This window comes from Neolamprologus multifasciatus, chromosome 20 (assembly GCF_963576455.1).
Source record: "Neolamprologus multifasciatus chromosome 20, fNeoMul1.2, whole genome shotgun sequence".
NCBI classification, from domain to species: Eukaryota; Metazoa; Chordata; class Actinopteri; order Cichliformes; family Cichlidae; genus Neolamprologus; species Neolamprologus multifasciatus.
This window is the reverse complement of record NC_140458.1, coordinates 35877524-35893230: the sequence shown is the minus strand read 5'-3', so window position 1 is coordinate 35893230 and position 15707 is coordinate 35877524. Positions and strand designations below refer to the sequence as shown.

General features: G+C 43.8%; 1 protein-coding gene across 2 annotated transcripts in view; it reads left to right on the top strand.

Moving 5' to 3' along the window:
* The window catches only part of LOC146495503 (ERC protein 2-like), a 162466-nt gene that overhangs the window by 116278 nt on the left and 30481 nt on the right, over nucleotides 1-15707 (top strand). For both annotated transcript variants that reach the window (XM_085146166.1, XM_085146165.1), the window contains one exon: nucleotides 2115-2178. In XM_085146166.1, coding sequence (XP_085002292.1) covers nucleotides 2115-2141 — 27 coding nt within the window. In that variant the 3' untranslated portion in view covers nucleotides 2142-2178. The remainder of the gene's footprint in view (nucleotides 1-2114; nucleotides 2179-15707) is intronic.

Here is a 15707-nt window from a genome sequence, read left to right as displayed (position 1 = left end):
AGTTTTGAAAACGCTGACGTTACTTAGATGCTGATAACGATTTAGCCAGTGTGCAGACCGTCCAGCTGCAGATGTTTTACAGAGTTCATTTCCCTGTTTATATGCTATTTGTTATTGTTGCACATCTGCTCCAAGTGTTTTCTCTTCACCATGTTTGAAAAAGGATGAAGGATAATAGCTTGTTAGGGTTGCTTTCCTTTCCTTTTTATAACTTTAATTGAAAAAAAAGATCAATCGTGTTTAGTTTTTTGCTCTGGTTGCCACAAAAGAGAAACATGAACGTGTCAGTCAACACTACATCTTCACCTTCCTGCTCTGCATTTAGGATTGTTTTGTACCCTTGTGTCAAACACACAGTTTAAAATGACCAGCAGACCCTGCTGACAGAGGTCAGATATGCCACCTCGTTGTTTTTTCCTCATTTCTGAACTTTGACCTTATGGGAAACTTTAGCAATTTACTTCCCTGAGGTCATGGTGTTTATCTCCAAACACTGGTCTTCACGTGTCTTTTGCCTCCTTGCAGCTTAACTGACATGTTTAGTTACGCTTTTTTCCCCAAAAAACATTTTGTCTGCCTCTCTCTGTCTCACCTCTGGTTGGTATTGTTCTGCCTCTGCTCATGATTTATCCACTCCACCAATTTCTTTCCTTCTGTAACATCTAGTGACATCTCTCTTTCTCCATTTCCTCCATTTCCTTACTGTCCCTTCTTTTCCTCCGTCATTCCCGTTTCAGTTATAATAAACAAGTGTGGCTAGGTCAGTGGTTCAGGCCGTTGCCGGGTCCAGGAACTCCACTTGAAGGATGATTGATGATGATAATGATAATGATGATGAAGAGGCTCTCCGTGCTCACCCTAGAGACCACAATGCCTTTCCAAGATACAGCTAGTGCCATGAATAACATCCCAGTGACCACACATGCACTTTTTTTTTGCGTTTGCGTTTGCACGTGCTCACACACACACACAGGCGCGCTGCAAATTTAAGTCGCGTGAGCACACATCCATGCGCCGGCATGTTGGATACACAAACACGAGAATACACTTTCAAGTTTTCCAAGGAGCCAAAACCACATCTCATTCAAATCTCATTGCCACAGTTATCAAGTTCAAACCTCCTCTAACTGTACGCCCAGCCCTGCTTAATTAGTAACGGAGTTAGTGAGAGGACAAGTGAAAAATACTCTGAGGTGACATGCACAGGATGTGGATTTAGCACCCTGGGTTTGTGTCTCAGCAGGGAGTCTGTGCAGTTTGACGGGCATGTTGCGTTCATGTTGCTCTCATTTAGGCATGCCAGCACCGCTGCCAGATGCTTGGCAAAAGCCTCGGAAGGAAATTGAAAGCAGCCATAAAGTGTTTATCAGAGACAGAATTATACAACCTTTTCTTTTAGATTGTTGTTCTTTATTCTAAGTCCTAACATGCTGGCTGCTTCAACTTTATGAGAAGTAGCACATGGTATTTGGCCTGTTTGTGTGTCTGTGTGTGCGTGTTTAACCTGGCAGAATGAGTGGTTATAGGTCTGGCTCTGTTTACGGGGCCTGTCACAGCCATTCACTGCACGTTAGCTTTTAGCACGTAGCATGTTCCATTGAAAGGCCATTATATCTATAGCTTAGCTGCTGAGATGTAGCCTACTGAGTTTACCGAGCTTGTCACAACTACTCAGTTCAACCAAAGCCACCGTGGAGTGCAGCCAAGATTTCTTTTTTTGCTGGAGTGTCACGTTAGCATAGACTCTGCTTTACTGAAGCCTATTTTAGCATTGTGCAGGCAAGGGTTTGGCTATAGTGAGCTGCCAGGTCATGCTAACTATCATACTGTAAGTGTCTAAGTGAATTAGCCTTCTGGTTAGCAGGGCTCTTGTCTGCACAGCTTCAGTCTAAAGGAAACACCTTATGTTTAGTTATTGGTTTCTAACAATCACACTGATGAATGGTGATGTCATGCACAGCTTTTCTGAACGAGAGCATGAGCAGGATCGTTTGGATTTTAAGTCAAAGGGGTTTAAGGCTGGACAGGGAAGTCAGTTAATGAGACTCAATAAACCAGAATTTGTGCAATGAAGTGATGAGATGATGATGCATGTTTTTAATGTTTACTCACAGGATGATGAAGAGGGAATATGGGCATGATGACCACCAACATGACCACCCACACCCGTTTCTCACAGTGAGTTTCCACACAGCTGTTGCTACACCGTAGGCTAGTTTTGAAGCTAACATTAGCCAGAGTGTCGTACTGTACATGTGTTCCACTTTAATGATCGTATACACAATGCGCTTCTTCAGTAGGCTTGAGTAACCATTAGACAGGAACACTGATGATACCACAATAACCACAGCATTACCCAACTCTGACCGAGGAGCGTGTAACAGAGCCCGGCTTTTCCACTGCTCGGGGATTTCAGTTGACTAAAGAGCGTTGTTTCATTCAGCTTTATGTTTAGAGTTTTTAGGCTGCTCTTCAGAGAAGTGTTGCTGATTGTGCGTGTGGCGCATGCACTCTGGGCTCTATAGGAAACTGTGTTATTGGACCTATATACACCCAGCAGCCTAAAGCGAACATACCAGGGCCCATAGGTGATAAAAACGACACAGTGAGAAAAACCAGAGATGGATGAGTCTGTCTCTGCACACCCCACTTTTTCAGTCATAGTAAAGTTTTACCGCACTACCCCACCCTATTGTGTGCCAGTGTGTGGGGTAGCTAATTATAATACAACACAGAGCAGTCATGAAAGGGTTTTTTTCAAGGCTGAAAGCTAAAAAAGCATAAAATGAAGAATGTCAAGTCATAAAGCATAATTCCTGTTTGGGGAGTTTTATATCGAAGCCCCCCCCCCCATGGGCTTAGGGTCCCTTTGAACACAGACGTGCAGAAAGAGGTCTGCGCAGGGAGGTAATGGTTTGCTTCGAGCTAATACGTGTGTGTGTGGTTTAAAAGAGACATATAAATGTACATATGAGGGACAACAAAGGTGGGGAAAAAAGCAAAAGGGCCCTTATGTATTTATGTGGCAATGGGAGCGAAAAGCAGGCTGCACAGTATACTCATAGTTTCCAGTGCATCTCATTCCTTTCCCCCAGTAATCCACAGGTGGACCATCACAAGCAGACTCTGCCTCTAACCTCAACAACTTAGAAGTTGTGCACTTTGCCCCAGCGCTGCTTTTGGGATTAAGAGTCCTATAGCGTGAGCAAATGGTTTGCCTTTCTGCAGTGCAAAGCGTTTGTGTGTTCAGCCACGTTGTTTGTGTGCACGTTCGCATGTGCTCGTGTGTGTGTGTTGAAGTGAGTGTTGGTGAGCTATACAGTGGCGGAGCAGCCCACATAGCCTATAATCCAGTCCATGTGTGCTGAGAATGCAGCAGTGTCAGGATTCACCGTAATGAAACAGACCACACTGCCCCCTTTCTCCCTCTCTTTCCATCTCTCCATCTTTTTTCCATCTCTCCACCTTTCTCAGGGTTTAACTTTGCCCTGCTCTAACACATTTTCCTTAAGGTGAATCTGGAATTGGACCCGTGATTAGCCTACTGGTTTGGTATCTCCAATCAGATATCATGATCTTCTGCGTATACTTGTGTATTAGTTCTTCTTATCCTAATCTAATAGAATAAGCCGGGCACATTAGCCTTTGGTGCAGAGTGGTGTTGTGGCTAGCGATATCAGTGCTGCTCATCTATCCGCTGCTGTTATTCTGGCAGTGCAAAGCACGAGCGCAGCTAACGTGTATTAGCCATCCTCTATGGGAGAACAGATGGGAGCTATTCAGTGGTATGTAGCTACAGCGCAATAAGGCCAGACCTAATCCCCATATCCTGTCCCTGAGTGAGCCCTCCCTAATATGAGCAAACAGAGATGACAGCGCCGATAGACAAATAGCCAGGGATCTGTGTGTCTGGGCGCTTGTGTGTATGCTAGATTTGATTGGTGTTTCTTATGGATAACCTTGAGTCCCGGTGCTCGGCTGCATGCCACAAGAACCTAAGTGCTGAGTTTGAGTTGGCGACTTTGAGGTCTAAACATCCAGGTGTGGATTTGTATTGGTTAGCCATGGTTCTGTCTTACAGACTCTGATTGGCTTGTTGAGGTTGTGTATGTCCTGCTGTTGATTACAGAGGTTTTGTTTACCCGCTGGCCTCCGAGACCCCACCTCTAATGAAATAAGAATGTCCTTTTGGAGTGAGAGCAGACGAGAAGGGGGTCAGAGGAAAAAGTGAGGGAGAACATGAGGCCAAAAGCACAGTGTGGGGGGTTTCTGGAAACATTATGCTTTTATCCCACCATGAAGCTATTTGTACTGAATGAAGCAAAAAGAAGCTCAGAGGCTTTCCAAGCGAGGACAGAAATGTGTTGTGTACATGTATGTATTTGTGTTTGCTCACATGCATGTGTGTGCACGCACTTTGTTCAGCTTAAAACAAGTCAAGAAGATGGCTTTCATTTGCCCACTCTGTGTTCGCAGAGGATACTGTGTTTGTATGTTTGCGAGCATCCCAAGAGTGTCTTTGTGCAGCAGGATTGCTAACCTGTTGATCATTGGCAAATTAAAAGTACATCTCAGAGCACGAGGGAGAACAAAGACAAAAAGCCCAAAATCCAAACTGTTTAAACCTGGAAGTATTTTTCTCTTTGTTGGTTTGTTTGTTTTTTGGATCCAGCCAATCTGGGATCATTAGGAAATGACACATGGTCGTGGTTAGCTAGCAAGTCGAGATGAAGTTTAGAAGAATGCACAACATAAACGACATTGTCAGAAACATCACAGTCCTCTTAATCCTCTGTCAGCCTATTGAATGGATTTTACTTAACAAATGGAGTGGACATGGAAATAATTAAAGGGCAGAGTGGAGCTGAAATCCAAGCCAGATTAAAGCACAGCAGCTTTGGGGGCCATGTGAGCAGGTAAAATGTTCATCTCCTCATCTTCCTCCGGTGCACTGCAGAGCTTACTATATCTCAGTCCTGCATAAAAGCACTGATAATCGTATAGCTCTACTCTAACCGAGGACTCCGTGTGCAAACCACATTCCCATCCACACAGTCGTATCCCTTTAGACTTTCTGTGTCACACTCTGATGGTTGCATCGGGAGTATTTTGGGCTTCAGTATCTTGCCTGAGGACACTTTGACAGACACACTGGAGAAGCTGTGGATCAAACCACTTCTTCTACTGAGGGTCTCTCAGTTCATGTTTTGCCTTGACAAAGCATAGCTGATATGTTAGCGTCCAGTTTCTTTAAGAAATAAACACAAAGCTGAATCCTAATCTTAACCTACTGTAACCTTGAACAAAGTTTGTTTGAGTTTTTTGCTTTCTATATAGTAAAAGTGGATAGGGGGCCTTTTACGTCCCCAAAAGGAGGAATTCACATTTAAAATGTCAGCAGAATACAGTATGTAGTAATATATGAACTCCTGGTATGTACACTCACTCAGAGTGGCAGAGCTGCTCAGAGCTTTCTGTCTGCAGTTTTGAGTCATAACCAGAAGACTGGGAGTGATGCTTTCCAGAGATTACTCCCCTTGAAGGTGTTGATCTCCTTAAACATACATAGATTTTAACTGGGATCTGTTCTGTTAAACATAAACACCAGATATCTCAGCCCATTGCATACTTTTAAGAGATAAAATCTCTTTTATCCTGTTTATGGCCATCAAACAAAGTTGCCCTGTAGGTTTTCTTGTAGACATCATTATTCTGTGTTTTTCTTCTTTTCTTGCAACAGCCTACTGATTATAAATGAGCTCCAGGTAAAAAATACATCTAAAGTTGTATGTGCATATCCATGAAATCGAGCTTTTACAGACCATAAGTGCTGTGCACCATAAAGACGGCTTCTGTAAATGCAGCTTTACAGCCCATAATCACAGTTTTCTTTATCTGCATAACAAACCTGAGACCAAAAGTTCCTAAGTAGAAACTAACATCATATAAAAATATAATGTGATGATTTCAGTCTCACGTTGTTTATAGATTTCTAACTGTAAACAAAATACCTTAACTAGCTCATCACTACATCATTTAAACTCCCAGCCAATTCAACAGGCTCCTCTTTCCAGCTGCTCAGAAACGCAGGTTTCTGATCTGTCACATCGCAGAAACACATGTAAACATGGTCAAGACGACTGGCTGAAGTTCAAACTGGGGGAGAAAAGTGATTTTCGTGACTCTGAATGTGGCACGATTGTTGGTGCCAGACAGACTGGCCTGAGAATTTCAGAAATCCCGGCAGATCAGACACTATTCTGCTGGGATTTCCCCACATTTTCTGTACGGTTTACAAAAGAGAGTTTGAAAACGAGAAAATATCCAGTTAGCAGCAGTTCAGGGCGAAAATGCCTCGTTGGTGCCAGAGGTCAGACTGATAGGCAGACTGCTTGGAGCTGTTAGGAAGGCAACAGTAACTTAAATAAGCACTCATTAGAACCAAGGTATGCAGAACAGCATCTCTGAACACACAGCACAGAGAATCTTGAAGCAGCTACAGCAGCTACAGCAGATGCACTGTTGCAAGCTAAGAGCAGGAAACTAAGGCTGCAGTTCACAAAGGCTCATCGAAACTGGACGACCGAAGGTTGTTGCCAGGTCTGATGAGTTTCTGCTGCAGAACTAAAAGAATATATCGACAGAATCCATTGCCAGCCTCAACGGTATCAACCTCAGTACCGATTGAGCATTGTTTAAACGAGTATTGTTGCCCATGTTCATTGATTTATGACCAAAGTTTTCCCATCTACCGATGGCTGCTATCAGTAGTATTGATAATGCTTTACTCCACAAAGCTCAGAGAGTTTAAATTTGGTTTCTTGAACATGACAATGAGTTCACTGTACTCGAACGGCCCCTACAGTCACCACATGCCAGTCCAACAGAGCTCCTCTGAGATGTAGTGGGATGAGAAACTTGCATCCTGGATGTGCAGCTGACGATTCTGCAGAATGTTTGCAGCAGTTTGTTGAATCTACGCCACGGAGAATTAAAGCCGTTTCGAAGGCTTGCTGGTACCAGCTGGGGACCCAAAACCAACAAGGTGTACCTGGTAAAGGGAATAATGCAAGTAGCTTCCAGCTGACGCAGCCCTGCCACTATTTCCTGTGTGCCAGGTTAGAACTAGCAAACAACTATTACCCCACACATTCATTACTACAAGCTGACAAACTGCCTGGAGAAATATCATCTCCTTTATATCAACATGAGTCAGTAAATGTTCATTAATGAATACACTGGATTTTCTAAACAGTGAGACGGCGCTTTATAAATCACACCCTTAATTTATGTGTGAAAATAAAATATTGTTGAAGCAGTTATAGTTTGGGTGGTGCCACTAGAGTGGGTGGTGCCACTAGAGTGGGTGGTGCCACTAGAGTCCCGTCAGAAACAGAAACTACACTGAGTCATTGAACTCAAGAACCATGTTGTTTATTGTGTTTCTTATAGGAAGTCGTTTCCTATCATTCCAATATTTTGTCTACCTTTTGTTATTAAAGTTGTGGTCTACAGCGTGTGCACAGAATCTGCATGTGTTTGGGTTAATGATATGTCTTTGTTCAAAGCTGTGCTGCGCCGTGTGTCTTTGGTAGTCAGTGAACCACGGCGTAGGGGTCAGTAGAGGCGTCTGACCGAGGCCATCCTTCAGCTAGCTGTCAGCATAATCAGTCTGTGAAGTCAAAGGTGGTTCCACCAGGTTGAGCAGGAGTGGAGGGAAGTCGATAGCTCAGCAACACCTGAGCACGTCTGAGTGTGCTGCATGTTGTAGTTCAATTACAAAGAAGAAACAACAACTCGGTTATGTTCCAAACGTCTTTTGGCAGTGCGAGTTGCTGCTGGTCTTTGTGGCAAATCTGAAGAGCGTATCTTGAAAAGCTTAAGAAGGAAGCTAAACCGTACTCAGGGCCACATTTTTACTCAAGTTATACTATAAAAATCGAACATACTTGCTTTTGAAATGCAAAATCCAAAATTTAGGTGAAGAGCAGCGACAGCGATGCTTCGTCACTGTCAGCGTGTGAAGCTGTAGACAGATGTAACCCAGAGACACCTCTGCAGCTGCAGCAGCTCAGAAGAGAGAAAAGAAGGAAAGAATAAATAGTGAAGCAGACAAGTTTATTCGTGTATTTGTGTGTGTGTGTGTGTGTGTGTGTGTGTGTGTGTGTGTGTGTGTGTGTGTGTGTGTGCGCTTTGAAGGAGAAGACAATTAAACACCTGATGTGGGATCATCAGGCGGTTTGTCTTAGTAAGCTCCCTCTTCCCCCGCGACACGCTCATCACACAGGCAGAGACATGGCCACGTGCACAATGGTTCATGCAAACCTGCGTTTGCAGGAACAACTAATATTTTTCTTTTTAAATTCTGTAATTGGGAGTAAATCCCTGTTCATCAGTGCTGATCCGTGCAGTGAAAACGTACATGTGTGAGCAGCTCGTCAGAATCAATCTGCACAGCCCTGCGTGGCCCAACCTCAGGAGCCAAAACATGGAGACTTTTCTGCTAATTAGTTGTATTAGACACACACCTCCCTTCACTAAGCCCCCCCTCACTGTCCTGTTGGGACAAGCCACACAGTGCAGACCAAATTATATTTGTCTTTTGGCCACTGATGATGGGATGAATCAGAAACGTGTTGCATCATAGGATCATGTGGGGCTCTAGGGGGCCGTAGTCATAACCTATTAGATGCTTATCATTTATAGTCTTGTTGACGTACCAATTAAGTAAATATTTTCAGTGCTGCTCTCAACATCTTTATAAGAAGCTCGTTTTGTTGGTTTTCTGTTTTCATCCTTGTCCTAATGATTATCCAGCTAATACAGACGTAGCATTCAGACGTGGCTTCTCCTGATCGGATGGACGTCTCACTGGTTTTGAATAATATTGTTACTTTCTTATATTACTGACATTTACAGTTTGCAGAGCGAGTGAGAAAGTAAGCTTGAATACTGAACTCCCTCATCTTTGCCTCTGTCTGAACATGCAGGTATGATTCAGTCTGTAAGCTTCTCCTCGCTCTCTGTACGAGTCATAAATCAGTCCACCTTCAACTGTCGCTGTTTTCTCCTTTGTCTTCCTCCTTTTTCTTCTCTCTGTTTCATTATTTATTATCGCTGTCACTTCTTCAAATGGATTTGCTCAGGACGCATTCACGTTTTAAATTTTCTTTAGATCTAGAATATTGGAAATACATATTTAAATACTGTGTTGCAGGAGTGGTATTACCTGATATTGATACCTGAATAGGTTTTAACTGTGCAGCAGGTTTTGTGTGTAAACGAGAGAACGAGGGGAAAGAGAGTGAGAGATCCTGGCAGGATTAAAAGGGTATTTCAGCTCATTGTGATGGCAGCACACAAAATCCTTTCCCTCAGGAGAAACCTGCACCTGGGGAGGCACTTTGAGCATCTGTGGGTTTGTGCGTGTGCGTGCCTGTGTGTGAGACACACAGCAAAATAACTGTGCAGGTACCTCAAAGGTGAGATCCTGTGTTCAAGCTGGATTACACCCCAAAGAGAAAGTGTGAACGTGCACAAAGAAGCACTGATGGAGGGGAGGCACTGGGGTTTGCAAACAGAAAAAATGGGAATCACACTCTTTTCCTTTTAAACAGTTATTTTCTTCAGACTTGCTTTGCTCCCCTGAGTTCCCCGTCTCTAACAGACACACAAAGACATGCAGCCACACTGAAAGCTCTAAAAATACCACATAGCCTCGGGTCCAGGGTAAGGCCTCTGTTCCCCAAACTGTGTTTTTAACATACAGACCCAGCCCTAGGCTGCCAATCATAGATGTGGCTGCTGCTCCGAGGCAGAGGCTATATTCAGAGGCAGCGTGTGGTGGGGGTTGCCCCAAACTGGGGGGATTCACACCTGCTGACTTTACTATATATGGCTACTTACCGAAAGGATGTAACACCCTGAAACATAGCACGTTGGATACCTCAGCTCGAGTACAGGATCTTGCACACGCATGCGTTCAGAAACAGATACGTTTAAATTGCCTAATAGAAAGCAAACATTTATGATCAAGATTGACACCCATGGAAACCCTGTGGCTGAGAAAAAACACTAAATGTATTTTAATAAGTAATAGAAGAAGGAATGTCACTATTTTCTTTCCCTATTATAGACATGCCAGAGCTGCTATCAGACACCGCTTGTAGAATTGAAGAGGAAAACTAACAGGAATTTACCTGTTTCCTCTCACTGAAAGTCAGGCTCCATATCTGGGCTATCACTGAACTACTGTAATAACAACCTTTGCACTGCCACTCAACATTAGGGCTGACCACTAATTAGCCGTCTATAGCAGCAGGCTGCATTTCATTTCTCACACTAGCTGAAAACATTTCCCGAACATTGTCCTCATTTATTAAATAGATCAGCTGTCTTGATGATTGTAACACTGCAGCATTTTTTAATGATAATTAATTATTTTGCATGAAAAAAGAGGCACTGACTCTTCATGTCAGTGACCTTTTCAACTCTGCATAATGTTTGTTGATCTTGAGCTTCAAATCCCAGAATGGCTCTCGGTCTCCTGCTGCAGGTACCGATGTGACACGGGCAGCAGACTGTTTTACAGCCCCTGAGTCTCAGAGCTGCAGAATAAACTTCTCATCTGAGCCCCACAATGAAAAAACGCGTATAAACTCCTGGCTCAGAGGCAAGTTAGTCCAACACAGATCAGCTTGTTGGGCTGTGCAGTGTGTTTTCAACCAGGTTATGTCTTTCAGTGAAACCCTAGAGCTGGATGTCAGAGTGGACGCTTTCTCTGTCACCAGATCGGCTCAGACGAGCAGATTAATGCTCTCTGTGTCCCTCGCAGCTTACTGTATGTCACTGCTATTATCCTTGACATCCAACCAGTGGGTCAGGATCCTTTACATGGCTGTCTTTCCCATACATGTACGCACTTACACCCACATGCACACGTACATATAACTTACACATGTGCAGCTGAACTTGCTCTCCCTCTGGTTCCCTCTCTCTTATCTGGCCCTGTGGAAAAGCCACACTTGTACGATGACATTCAGCACAGGATTAAAGCCCGTGTAAGACCCTCCTCAGTTTACACTGCCACTGCCAAGAAGGGATCTATACAACCACACACTCTCATGCAATCCTGCACACACTCTGGCTGAGACACAACACGCACACACACACAAAAAAAACTGGTTTGTGTGCCTGTGGACTCACACATACTCAAATGCCTTCATGCTTTGTTGTTTAGCATGTTGTCCTCTTATTGCTCCAGACCTATGGAGATGTCTCTGCTTATTGCTGAGACATCTCAGCAATCCTCACTGCTTTCATCTCTGAAACAGGGGCTAAGCCTGGACACCCCCTCATTTGTGTCATGTGTGCACACACACACACACAGTTCCCTCTACCTACAGGCACACACTCACATATATGTGGTACTGTTAGTACTCAGGGTAGATTGAACACAGACTCCCTCAGTTCCAGGATCGGTGAGGCTAGACGTGGTCAGGCCCTTAGTTAAGATGCTGTGCTCTGTATCTAGGTCACATTGTGTGTGACTTTTGTTTCTGCGCTTTCCTCCGGGGTTTGTTGGTTAGGTCTGGAGTGGATTCTCACTGGAATGCATTCTGATTGGACTAGACAGCAATGCTTTTCTGATTGGTTGTTTGTCCCAAGGCTTCCATTTCGGGGGTTGCTTTGAATCAGTGCATCTCCGTCACCCCCTTTTCTGTAGATCGCCGCCAGCTGAGTGTTTGATGTGAATGTGTTTGGCTAAAACAGAACCAGCAGTGGGCTCGTCTGTGTTTCTGCTGATGGACTGATACTCAATGCGTGGATCACTGCCTACAGTAACTTTATGTGATAAGTGGTCAGTTAAACTGGGCCTCATAAATAAAATGAGTAAGAACGATCATATATGACAGATGTGACGGGGTAGTTTGAAACTCCTGCTACTGATACATGTTCACAGATGCACTGCTGACCTAGAGAGGGTCTGATAGAGACGGAGAGATGCAGATCCAGCCTGATTCACCTTGTGTGTGTTTTTTTCTTTCACAATATACACAGAGAGCTGAGACGAATGTTAACAGTTTCAGATCTGCGTGAGTCTTTGACTTTTCAGGCCCGAAGGTTTAATTTGATTGATTTCATGAAAAATGGTAAATGGCCTGTATTTATATACCACTTTACTTTCTAGTCCCTAAGGACCCCAAAGCGCTTTACACACCCATCCACACACTGGTGATGGCAGCTACATTGTAGCCACAGCCTCCCTGGGGCGCACTGACAGAGGCGAGGCTGCCGGACACTGGCGCCACCGGCCCCTCTGACCACCACCAGTAGGCAACGTGTGAAGTGTCTTGCCCAAGGACACAGCGACCGAGACTGTCAGAGCCGGGGCTCGAACCGGCAACCTTCTGATTACAAGGCGAACTCCCAACTCTTGAACCACGATCGCCCCAAAAAATGAAAAAAAGGACCTTGGATTGGCTGCGTGGATGAAAAAAGAGGACTGCTATTTTAGTGATGCTATACGTTGGTGACATGAAGACCTAAAATAGACAGTCAGCCCACTTTTTAAAAACCACTTATATCACCAGACTGTAATGCTAAATATGAACTGTACTGTTTGATAGAGGGAGAGAGATTTTTGTAGTCATTCTTTCTCAGTGCAAGCACAGTAGAGCATGGCAGGATAAAATATAAAACCATCATCAACAGGTACTACTGTACCTATGCTTTACTCTAATATCCTCTCCTGGAGTGACCTGCAGCAAGGCTCCAACTCTGCAGCCGTGGGGTTAGCTTCACTGGTCCTCCTATTGCTGATCAGCATCACATTTTGTTCTTTACTCTCTCGAGGTGTTGGGATCATGGATCAGGTTAGGTTGCTGAAGTTGGACCATTTGATCGAACTAATGTTTAGGTTGATTCGGACACATTTATATGTTGCACTTGTCCCCTTATATGAGTGACTTTGAAAGCTCCTGGACTCAATCCCCGCCCTTGCTGGGAGAAGCTGGCTGGGGAGGCTTCTGCCAGAGCTCTAGTGTTACTGCTGAGTGCGAGCATTCAAAAGCCAGATCAAAACTGGCGATGCAAAACTGACTCGCTTGCTGTCGTGAACAGCAGGTGGGACAGGAAATAGTGTGTTAGCTAGCCAGCTAACATTAGCATACCAGACGCTTAGAATGATCCATATCAAACATTTTATTCACTCTGTACTTGTCTACAGGCATGCAGATGCCGCTAGTTTACACTCACCGAGCAGCTATGGAAACACAGAAAGGCCAAAATAAATACGCTGAAGATAGATGGATGTTAACGAGACTTGTTTTGCTGCTGCGGCTGTTTGCTGAGGTGGGATCGACCGCAAGAGGAAGTAATTGAAATGTTTGGCAATTGTTTTGGTGCGACTGTGGCTTTAGTCAGCTAACAGGTATGCTTGGTGATATGTGGCAAGGTGTTCCTTACTGGATAAATTACAGGTTACCTAAAGGACAAAGAACAGCCTGTGATGTTTGTACGGAGTGACGTTACTCGAACGAGTCACGACCATGTGCAGTCAGCAGTGTAAGATCACGACCATCAATCATTGGTTTTTTCCCTCTTTCTTGGCTCCCAACCTTTCCCTCCATCCTTGAACTCATCACTCTTGAGCGGTTAAGCTAGTTGTAATGAGGACAGTGAATTGGCATCTCGCAGTTACACACACACACACACACATAAAGAACCAGCACATGTTCTCCATAACAAAAAACCCACAAACAGACAGGTAGTGTGACAGAAACAGAGCTGTTGGAGGCCTGGTGTTCTCCCCATCTGAAGGGATGGGAGCAGAGGACAGTGTAAACACTCTGTCACACACATAAACAAAGCCCTGCTCAGATTTCACTGCACAGTTACAGAAAGCTCACCCTTTCTTTTATAGAGAAAGTATTTTTGTAATTTGTTTATGTGAGATTCATGCACCTAATGGGAAAATGGCTTTTTCGGCATCACACCACACCTGAGTTCAATTTCACTAGCTTTCTCACAGACAGATCGTAAAGATGGCATACCAGCATGGATGCAATCTGTCTTTCTTTTCTGCATCTCAATTTAATTCCTCAGCCTTGCTCTCTCAGGCACATTCTTTCTCTGTAACCCCCCCTCTAGCTCTCCGTTTCTCTCTTCTTCTCTTTCTGGTTTTATCTCAACGAACGATGCCTGTGCAGGCCAACTATTCAACAAGCAGGTGAGTCACAGAAATGATCTATATTATGTTTGAGAATCTTTCATTAGAAGGATTTTTGGCTGAAGCCTGAGTTTGAAGTTATTTTGATTAGTTGCATTCAAATGTGACACCGCACACTCTGAGCTGTACATCATAGCTCCTCATTCTAATCAACAAAGCTTCTCTACTGCCATTAACAACATTAACAACATGTGCACACACACACACACACATGCAGATGCAGATGCACTATGTTTGGGTGATGCAAAACAAAAGCATAATTGTTCACTTAAGACAGTAATTTTAATATTTATTGCTTTATATTAATGTTGCTTCCCAACAGTCTAAGTTATCACACACACACACAAACTATACAAAAACATATGAATATGTTCACCCTTGGCCAGCTTGAACCACCCGCTGGTTTAAAAAGATACCATGTGTTTAGCAGGACTGAAAACAACCTTCTGCGTTGCAACACAAAAGAACTGAATAACAGGACAGAAAGCAAGATGCAAACATGTGTTTGCATTGTTTGCATTGTTTGCCTTCTAATTACATCGTTATTCGTCTGTGTAAAGTGTGTGCATGTCAGAGCTGTGTGCGTGTTTCCCCTGTAATGCAAGTCTTTGTCTGGAAGTGTTTCACAGCAGGCATTCCATTCAGGCGAACCCAGTTTGCTTAGGTAATAACTAGGCTTAGCCATAATTTGTTTGTGTGTATGTTGTTGTACGCCATATATGTGTGCGTGTATCTGTGGGTGTTTCTGCTCATGTTCAAAGGAATAATTCCTTTTCATTTGACACATTCGTACAAAAAGACAAGCCCGTCTATTTGAGCTTGGAGACGAGCCATCCACCAATGAATGCCTTTCTGTTTCTGCTCTTCCAGTTTCCGTTGCTCCCGTCTTGTTTCTTTCGTCCTGTTTTACGTTGGCTGTTTAAAGCTGCTCTAACAAAAGTCAAGATTTGCCCGTGTGCTTTTTTATACCCTGGAAGATATCACAGAGAAAACAAGGCAACAACATTGCTTGGCATTTTCATGGTGAGACTTCACTAATGGCGATCTCACTGATTGAGGCACCCAGGTTTTCACAGTGAAGGCAGGAGTGTCAACGTAGGATGGGATAACTTGTCAAAGCTAAATCGCTTCTCCTGCTTCTGTGCTTCTGTGTGCAGCGCTGAGTGGAGTGGCGCACCCACCAAATATCTCTGCAGCGAATGACCATCAGCTGTCGGTCTTTTCTTGATGTCTGTTTGAAAAATAGCTCCAAAATGTCAGTTAAGCTGGTGCCTTTCAACAACACCGTTTCAATTTAGCTGTGAAACACTTTCTGGACGTCCTTGTCAAACTTCAAACAAGAGAAAGTTCGTGTTCAAGGATTGTTTTCTGTTTCTCAATTGATTATAACAAAAAACAAAAGAACAAGAGAAAGAAACTCAAACTTCAAGCCCCGTTCTTATCATATTGAGCTAATTGTGTTCACACCCCACCGGCT